We start from the raw sequence: 9,235 nt of genomic DNA on the forward strand, positions 1-9,235 counted from the left end.
CAGCCACAGAAATTAAGTTCTGTCTCATTAGGACCAGGCTTTGGGCTCCATGAGGACTAATGGGTCCTGAGGCATCACCAGATCAATTTATTTTTATTTTATTTTATTTTCAACAGTCACAGTACAGACCTATGACCAATCTGTAAACAACATCAGATATAATAGCATATAGAGTATAATATAAAATACACAGCATACAGCTGTATTTTCTTGTATAGAAAATATCCTGTCCGGTTCAGTTTAACACAGTCTTAATACATCAGACCTGTTTACACGAACAGAAGCTCCAATCTCGGTTGTTGGATTTTATTCTTAAAGGTGAAATATGTAAGACACGTTAAGACTCGAAATGATTAACGAAACACTGAAATACTGGCTTTACTGACAACGGTGCTGCCAGTATATTGTTCTCAAAAATAAATGTTTCTTTGTGAGCTACAAACTGTGTTTACATTTTGGTGTTTTGGTCTGTTGCTCTACCCACCACCGCTCTCCCAATAGCAGTTTAACACACAGGATGCCAGCAGAGCGAGCAGAGAGCAGCGTGCTCCTAACCCTCCGGAATATTGGACCATGCTTAAGCTAAAAAGCCTTGTTACCTACAGGAAAGAAACACAACGAACCGCAGCCAAGGTTACTCATTTATGTAATTTGTAAAAATCTGGAATCGAGATTGCACTTAGGTCGCTTAGATTATATTACATAAATCACCTTTTAAGTAAGTACTTTGTTGGCATTTCCCCTTCGTATGGAGACCGTGAAGGAGACAGGTTGAGAGAGTATGGGAATGACGAGCAGTAAAAGGTCTAGCAGTCAAACTGAAGACCTTGCTCTTTAAGGCTTATGCTCTAATGTGGTATCAAGTTATCTCAGGCTGTTACAGAAAGTGAGTCAGCTGTGTTCCCACTGTACACTTCTTTGTCACGGACCACGGCTCTTATAAAATGAGTATAAGCTCTTATAAATGGTATTTGTGTCCAAATACAACTTTGTCTGAATGATATTGTGAATGAGTGAGTGGTTCTTCTGCATCTACTGCCACAGAACACATCGTACAACAGCTGTGACCCAGAGCATGAGGTACAAAGCATGTGTAAAGCCTGGTTGTGCACATGTGCACACACATCAGAAATGATTTGTCACACAGTGGCAGCTTTAAAAGCTTTAAAAGTCGCCATTGGTGCTTGGTTGAAACTTTTTTTAACAACACACCTGCCGAGCACAAAATAGATTGTGACAAAGGAAGAGAGGTGAAGTAGATTTGAGTGCGTCTTATAAGGCGGAATTAAAAAAGTAAAAGTAAGCTGTAAAAAAAACACCGTTAAGGCACCCAGAGACTTCTCAAGTCTATGACACATCTCTACTACTCTAATAGTAGTTTGTTTCACGTGTAAACTTTAAAAATGTAAACTTTTAAATAGAGATGCACCGAAAATTCAGCCACCGAAAACTGTGGATCACAGTTTAGTGTTCAAACTCAGTTTGGAACGCAGTCTGTTATGGTAATGGTGCAGATGGTACAGAATTGGCAGAATAATTCCTTTTGGTGTTTTGGTTTTCATGTCGGTGCATCCCTACTTTTAAATGTAACTTTAATATAGTCTATTAGTCGACTGAGATGTGCGAAACATCTAAACGAGGCAGCAGGAAATGTTTACTCAAATTAATTCTATCGTCAGCCGACACTGTAACAGCACATTATACTAAAAGGACTGGAATAATAACATCTGCTTTAGATGTACAGTATATATACATCTAAAGTCAGATTAAAGGCAATATTCCAGAGTTAAATTTCCAGGTGCTGATGCAGCGTAGACATGCAAAAATATATGTTACTCATAAACTTCCTGCTTATCCACAGACTTGTTTCTTTGTACACAGTTTGCTTTGACCCACAAACGCCTCTGAATGCAGAGACCCACATCCCGAGTATAAACAAGGCTTGACTGTCCAAATCAAGGACGATGCTTTAAGCTGAGACTAGCTTCAAAAACAGAGAATGATTCATAGCCGCGACAACTACAGCGCTAACATCCTTGCACCGCGGAGAGCCGGCTGCTCAGGACGCTGCGGCAGGTGGAAGGAGCTGCTGGGAGGCGGTGAGAGAGGCGGAGAAACAAAAGGAGTCGGGGAGCGTCCTGGCATATTCCACCAGCTCGTAGGAATCTCTGATGTCCGTCAGGCCGAACCAGAAGACAGTCCACACCCCGTTCACGAAGCTCCCATCGCAGTGTTTGAAGTACCTGCATGGACACAGAGAGGGACAACAAACACTCAGGCTCTTCATGACACGGGCGTCAAAGCTCTAATTTAAATTTGAATGGAAATACATAAATTGTGTCACTCTAATTGACCTAAATGATACAAGCTAATCACACGAGGCAGCAGTAGATCAGTGGCTCCTGTGTCCCTGTGAGCGAATAACTCCAGACTCCACAGTGGTGGGATGAGCTCCCCGCTATATTTAGGACCTGTTCTGTCCCAGGATGCAAGCCAACCTGTAGACTCCATCTCAATATCCCCCTTTCAAATACTTTGGACAACTAATGCAAATGCTAACATGAAAGAGTGTGAGTGTACGCGTGCTAGTTACCAGGGGTTGATCCTGTTGGTAGCTCTGGACCTCCAGAACAGCTTGCCCAGGTCTTCTCTGATACACTCCCACAGGATGTGGCTGGTGCCCTGGCCCTGCTTACTGCTGCTCACCACAAACTTGTCAAGGTATGGCGTGCCACTGTTCACTGGCTCCATGGTGATAATGGCTGCTGCATGGTAGCTGGAGGCACAGAGGTGAGCAAAACGGCACGAGAGAGGTTCATTTAGTGAACACGGGGGGTGAGGAATGACCAGCATCTGGGCAAAATATCAGTAAATCACTGGAATCATCACAGAGCAGGTTTACAGATTTGATAGAAGATAAAAAAGTTTTTCTATTTGGCCTGTACTAAATAAAGACCAAATATGTATTCACTACAGGGCCACACGGTGGTATAGTGGTTAGCACTTGGATCTAAAAATTAATCGATTACTAAATTAATTGACAACTATTTTGATAATCAATTAATCAGTTTGAGGATTTCCGATTGTTTAAGTTCGTAAATGTGAATATTTTCTTAATTTCTTTGCTCTGGATAACAAAGAAATCCTTAAAAGTGAATCATGACACTTGAGAACTTCATAATTTCCAGGTTTGACGAACACCGATCAACATTTTTTAAAGTTTTCTGATATTTTATGGACCAAACAATTAATCGAGAAACAAACTGATTATGAAAATAATGGTTAGTTGCAGCTCTAATTTGATGTAAGTGAGATGGCGACCTGGATGTAACGGATTCAAATGCATACGAGGACATGTGGACATGGATTTGGGACATTTGGGACATATTTAATCCCGGAATAGTTGCACACACCCTTCAGAGAGGTAGATGGAGTGTAAACGTCCTTTCAGGGAGTCAATGTAGTCTTCCCTGAGAGTTTTATCAAACGACTTGTTGATGAGGTTCAGCAGACGTCCTACATCAATCTCATCCAGAGACGTGTACCTACACACACACAGAGGACATTATCATTTACTTTTTACACAAAAATTGAAAGCGTTTCATTTGGAATTTGGCCTTCAATCAGATGTAGGTGTGCAATGCCTACTTACCGGTGTATGGGGTCTCCATTTTTAAAGAGAGTCCCAGACCCTAAGACAGAGTACCAGACAAGAAGATGTAGTTTTACACTCCTTTTAAAGTAATGAATAAATAAATAAATGCTAATCACTATTGAGAAGTCAATGCCACATGTCACACGCCTCCCATGTTTGTGTAAGTCCATACAGGAGGAGCTCCACGAGTCAAACGGTCTCACCTTTGTGGCTGAACAGCTCGGTCAGCAGCGTGTCTGCAGAGGTGATTACTGCAGAGGACTCTGTCGGCAGCTGGTTGAGAAGTCTGGCTATGGTGGTCACTTTGTGTCGCTCTGCAGTGCTCAGACACGCTGCCGTCGACAGACTGGGAAGGTCGCTGGGAAATGACACGGTGGCCAGCACCTGGATCACAAATAAAACACGTACACGTCCCTGAATAAAAAGGGCATTTCTCTCCTGCAGTGGTAGTGTTGAGTAAACAATCCTCAGACCGGTCCACTCTGACTGCGTTTCTTAAAATCAAATTTGCAAAACCTAGACGTGGATAGCCAGCACTCGTACCTTACGCTCTCGACCACAGAACCCTCCGGATTTGTTCAGGAACATGACTTTGTGGGGCTGCAGTGCTCGTGAAATGGCCGCCGTCACCTCCGTCGGGTCCAACAGTACCGAGCAACCTTGGTTGTCCCTCCCCACCGGGCAAACCAACGGGATTGTCCCACAGTCGAGACTCCACTGGAGGAGGTTGGTTTCCACGGCAACGTGGTGCGGTGCACTGAAGGGAGGAGGATGAAGACGGGTCAGAAGGACTAAGGAAGACAGCAAAGGACATAGGGATGCAGAGAGAGGAGTAGTGATGGATGATGATGGTGGAAAAGCTCACTATTGCATCAACTATTTCATAAATTAATTTTAAAGTTACTGTTGTTTTTCTATCATCTTGAACCAGTCTAGTGATTCTTCTCTGTTAGAGGTGTCACTTTTTAATCAAAAATTCAAAATCTGTTTGACCCTAGGGAACTACGTTCAAAGTCAAACCTTGAAACCTTTAAAATAAAAAGCAGAGAAGCTTATCAGAACATCTGGAGTAAATACCACATGGTCCATCAGAGGACAGTGATGTGCGAGCTAAACTGTCCTCCTGACAGTTCATGACACTAAAGCATCTGTGCAGGCAGAGGGAATATCTGAATATAATTATATAATAATGGATTTTTGGAAAAAGTGTGTGCTCTGTATTCTCTGTACACCCGAGAGATGGTTCAGCATGAAAATCCTACTAGATCAGCAGTTTCTGAAAAACTCAAACCAACAAGAATGAATTAAAGAAAAAAAAAAATCACCTTTCTTTCCTACTCTGATGCTCATTTTAAATGTCAACAGGTTGTCTTCACCATGTCTACATGGAACGGCAAATAACAAAGTTCCTTAAGTAAAAAGAAAGCTGACGCCCCTCACCTGCTTCCCCTCGGTGCCTCGTGCAGCAGCAGGAAGGACTCGGCGGAGAAGAATGGCAGAGCCGTGGCCGAGTGCTGCTGCAGGGCCTCGGTCAGCTGCTTGCACCGCTCCACCAGGCCTCGCCTGCAACAAGACCCAGCGACCTGTCCAGCGGACCCCGTTTCCTCATCCTGAGTCCAGCCCATCACCACCACTGGCTTCATATCCATCCGCTGCAAGAAGGAGAGCCCAAAGGCCAGGCTCTGGACCATCTCCCTGCTGTCAAACACTGAGCTGTCCACCTGGTGGAGACACATAGACCTCACTAACATGGTCATGAAGGAAACACTCCCATCCCCATTAACTGGTTTGCTTGTTCACAGTGAAACAAAGAAAATCCGGCAAAGCAGTGCTGCCCCAGTGTGTGATGACTTTCTGGAATCAGTGGGTCGACATGTAACAAAGCAGCATCTGTGCTCTCAGTTCACTTTGGCCCCCGTTCAGATCTGGTATCAACATCCGTCCTAAATGATCTGCTCGTATGCGAGTACACCTGCCATTATCCGGCCTCTTAAATACACACTGACGCGTTTTTAAGGAGCCTGAGTGAACAGATGTGTCTGCCGTCAAACGTGGTTTCTGTGATCAGGTCTGAGGGCACGTTCAGGACTCATTGGGAACGTTCAGACCTGTATTTAGTGGGATCTGAATGTTACGGATGTTGCATCTTCACTGTCGGTTGAAAGGCAGAGCAACAACTCTCCATCCATTAAAGGCATGCACTGTACTGTACATGTGCAGTACACATCTCTCACTGAACTACGTTGTGATTGGTCAAAATGTACCATCAAAGTTCCCCCAGGCTGTACACAGAGCCTGGAAACGATGTAAATGACGCTGATGCTCAATAACACTACAAATAGCCACACCGGCCACCTTTAAACATCACCAGCTCGGTGGATGAAAAGAAGGAGAAGGAGAAAGAAGGAGAAGGAACTCCAGACTACAAACTTCTCAGGTTATCACGTGTTGACTGCTATGAGAGAAGTATTTAAATACAATGTTGTTTGAAAAAGTTAATATAATATATACACACATATATGTATATATATATGTATATATATATATATATATATATTCTTTTTTTTTCTTATATATACATATATATATATATATATATATACACATATACATATATATATATATATATATATACATACATATACATATATATACACACACACATATACTACCTCCAGCACGGCGAACGCAGGGGACTGTGTGGAGGTGGCTCTCTGGAACTGAGTCAGCCAGTACCGAGCCTCCCGCGGGTCTCCTCCGACTTCGTTCAGAAACGCCTTCACGTCCCGGTATATCAGAGTCCGGTTCGCTTGCACCAGTCGGTCTGTGGCGGAGGAATAGCCCGGGTTCTCCTGCAGGGCCAAAGCCGCGGCTTTTCCTCCCTTGCCAGCCGCGTCCGAGGTCACCATACGGCGGTTGTGGCCGAACATCTTCTGCTGCCGCAGCCCCGGACGGTGGCTCTCAACTGGGACCGCAGGACCAGAGAGATACTTCCCTGCCAAAACAATGGCCCTACAGCCGGAGGAGCTATGTACTTTGGCCATGTTTGCTGGTCCAGAGCGGCTGGAAGTTCAGGGACACGTACACGGGACCGCGCCGAGTTTCATTCAGCGCTTTTACTGCCGCAGCTGCTGAGACGACACTTCTCACGTTTCATCCACAATGTGATGCTTTCAAACACCCGCGGCAGCGTCGGACATTTCACTCACTCACATACGTACCGTTCCCTCTGTACGAACAGATGAATACACGGTCCTATATGAGTTTAAAATGCATATTCATAACAGTGATGATGAGAATTATCTGATCATTTATGTGTTACAGTGTTCATTTAAGAAGTCAGTTCATACTATGGAAGCACGGTGAATATCAGAAACAATGAGTTATTCATCCAACGATTCGGCGATAATAGGAACAAATTATTTTAAAGTTTTCCTACAATCAATTAGGTCCGTAAAATAAGATTGATGAATGCAACGCTCAGTGGCATACACAGACATTTCAGGGAACAGGGGCTCAAGTGATAAAGGAGGCACTCCTCTCATAATTATTCATTGAACATGAATAAATAAATAAATAAAATGTCAATGTCAGTCAACATACACTGTACATTTTGCAGTGTTAAATATGCAGTGTCAACGTTCAATGGCCCTTTTAGAGTTATTACAACAACAGATTGAGTAGAATGGTCCCTAAGTAAGAGTTAATTTAACACCATTCCTGATAAGGACTAAATACACTTGGACAAAGTGGTAATTTAACGCATTAAGGAACTTATAAAAACAATTAGAACCAGAAATAAAAATGTCCTTCAAAAGGGATCTTCCTCTGGTCAGAGGGGAAAAAAGGGCAGGTGCTTTAGCGCCATCTGGGGTCGATCTGTGCTCATTCACGGCTACACTACTACACCAGACAGACAGTTCATAGGGAATCAGTGTTGAGATTCTCCGGATGACGTCGCATACTTGCCAGTGGCCAGACTGGAGAAAAAATGGTGGAGAACCTTATGACTTCTGTGTCTGCGAAAAATCACATCTGGTGTGAACACAGCATTAGTTTTTGAGTTCATGACATCAAACTAATGCACTTAGCAAAGGGCTAACACAACACATGTCTTCACCGATGTGGCTATTTTTTTCTATAATTCACACAGGGGGAAATTAATGCAAATTTGTATTAGTGTATAGCACTGTAAAATATAAATAGATGATTTTTTGTAGTTTTAGAATAGCCTCTTATATGTGCATTAGCAAGGGCCTTGCTTTATGGAGACGGCCATCTTGTGCTACCATGTTTCTCTCGCAGTCCTAATGGACAAAGCTTGTGTTTTGCATTTGAAGAATCCTTTCTGGTACACAAAGGCCACCGTAGTTCCCCGACACACTTGGGAAAGGGAGGGATGTTTGTTAGAATGTCACCATTAGACATTAATTCATACACACTTGACCTTTAAAAGAACTCAATCCATCCCAGCCATAGACTGTGTTTACAAAATTAAACTTGAGTCTAATTTCCAAGTCCAACCCTGAAACAGGTTATTTACTAAATCACCACTGTTAACCACCAGGGGCTAGCTCCAAATTTGTTTTACCTTCTCTCATTCTAGAAAGGAGTAATTGTGACAGCACCTTGAATCTGTCAGCCAGCACATGGATGAGACCATGTTGCCCAACAACTGTAGGTTCGTAAATAGCCACAAGAGGGCGCTAAAGCACAACATTTCCCTCTCCTTCTTATTGAGCAAGACTTCTTGTCTTTGGCGTATGTAAAGTTCTGCAGAATCTGGATGCATGGATCACCAGAACTTCGATATGCAAAGTTGTTTTTGTCACCATGGCATCACAGCATCGGTCATTTCAACCCAAACCATGTTTTCGTCCAAACCTAAACAAGCTGAACCTGGACCAAACCCCTACACACATCACATCAGGAATTTGATTTGAAACACAGACAAATATACGTGTACTGTTTACTCTATTTATTAGCCTGATTGTTGTTCTGTTGTGCATTTTTTCAAATTATAATCAGTTTATTTAATAATATCTTGTCCCTTTTCTGTACATTTTCCTATATTTATTCTGTACTTCAACCCAACTGTTAGTATTATTGTTATTGTTATTATCACTAATATTGTTGCTGTTGTTATTAGTTCAAGAAACACCTCTAAGTGTTATTTGGACATGGCGTTGACAAATGGATTGATTTGCAGCCAGGACAATTATAATTTTAATTTCTACCGCTGCACTGCGACAGTAAAGCTCGTGTAAAGGAGTCCATATTGGACAATTATTTGCTTAAAGTAGACGGAGTCCTTTGCGGTGCTGTTCAGTCAGTCGTGTGGTGAAGGTTTGGCAGCAGGTTTGTGTAACAAAGGAAAAAAAATCCTCTTTATTCCATCATCAGCTCCAACACTCTGCAAGTTCAGCTCTGCCTCAGACAAACCATAATAACACTGAGATGTGCCAGAGTCACGCTGGCATCTGTTGCTCAGTGAGTTTACCAGCACCTCCATCTGTTTATTTTTACTGTGCTAGAAAACATAAAAATATGACTTTATATGCACTTGAGTAGAACGGCCAA

At 42.8% G+C, this 9,235-nt stretch overlaps 1 protein-coding gene across 1 annotated transcript; it reads right to left on the bottom strand.

The window, feature by feature from the left end:
• Positions 1 to 77: 77 nt before the first annotated feature.
• nags (N-acetylglutamate synthase) lies at positions 78 to 6,807 on the bottom strand. Its single transcript, XM_044051824.1, has 8 exons — positions 6,328 to 6,807; positions 5,096 to 5,376; positions 4,199 to 4,412; positions 3,859 to 4,039; positions 3,653 to 3,692; positions 3,414 to 3,545; positions 2,594 to 2,776; positions 78 to 2,243 (listed from the first exon to the last, which is right to left on the bottom strand). The coding sequence occupies exons 1-8, from the start codon at positions 6,697 to 6,699 to the stop codon at positions 2,060 to 2,062; spliced, it is 1,587 nt and encodes a 528-aa protein (XP_043907759.1). The 5' UTR covers positions 6,700 to 6,807; the 3' UTR covers positions 78 to 2,059.
• Between the last annotated feature and the right edge of the window lie 2,428 nt (positions 6,808 to 9,235).

Source organism: Solea senegalensis, linkage group LG19 (genome assembly GCF_019176455.1).
Source record: "Solea senegalensis isolate Sse05_10M linkage group LG19, IFAPA_SoseM_1, whole genome shotgun sequence".
Taxonomy (NCBI): domain Eukaryota; kingdom Metazoa; phylum Chordata; class Actinopteri; order Pleuronectiformes; family Soleidae; genus Solea; species Solea senegalensis.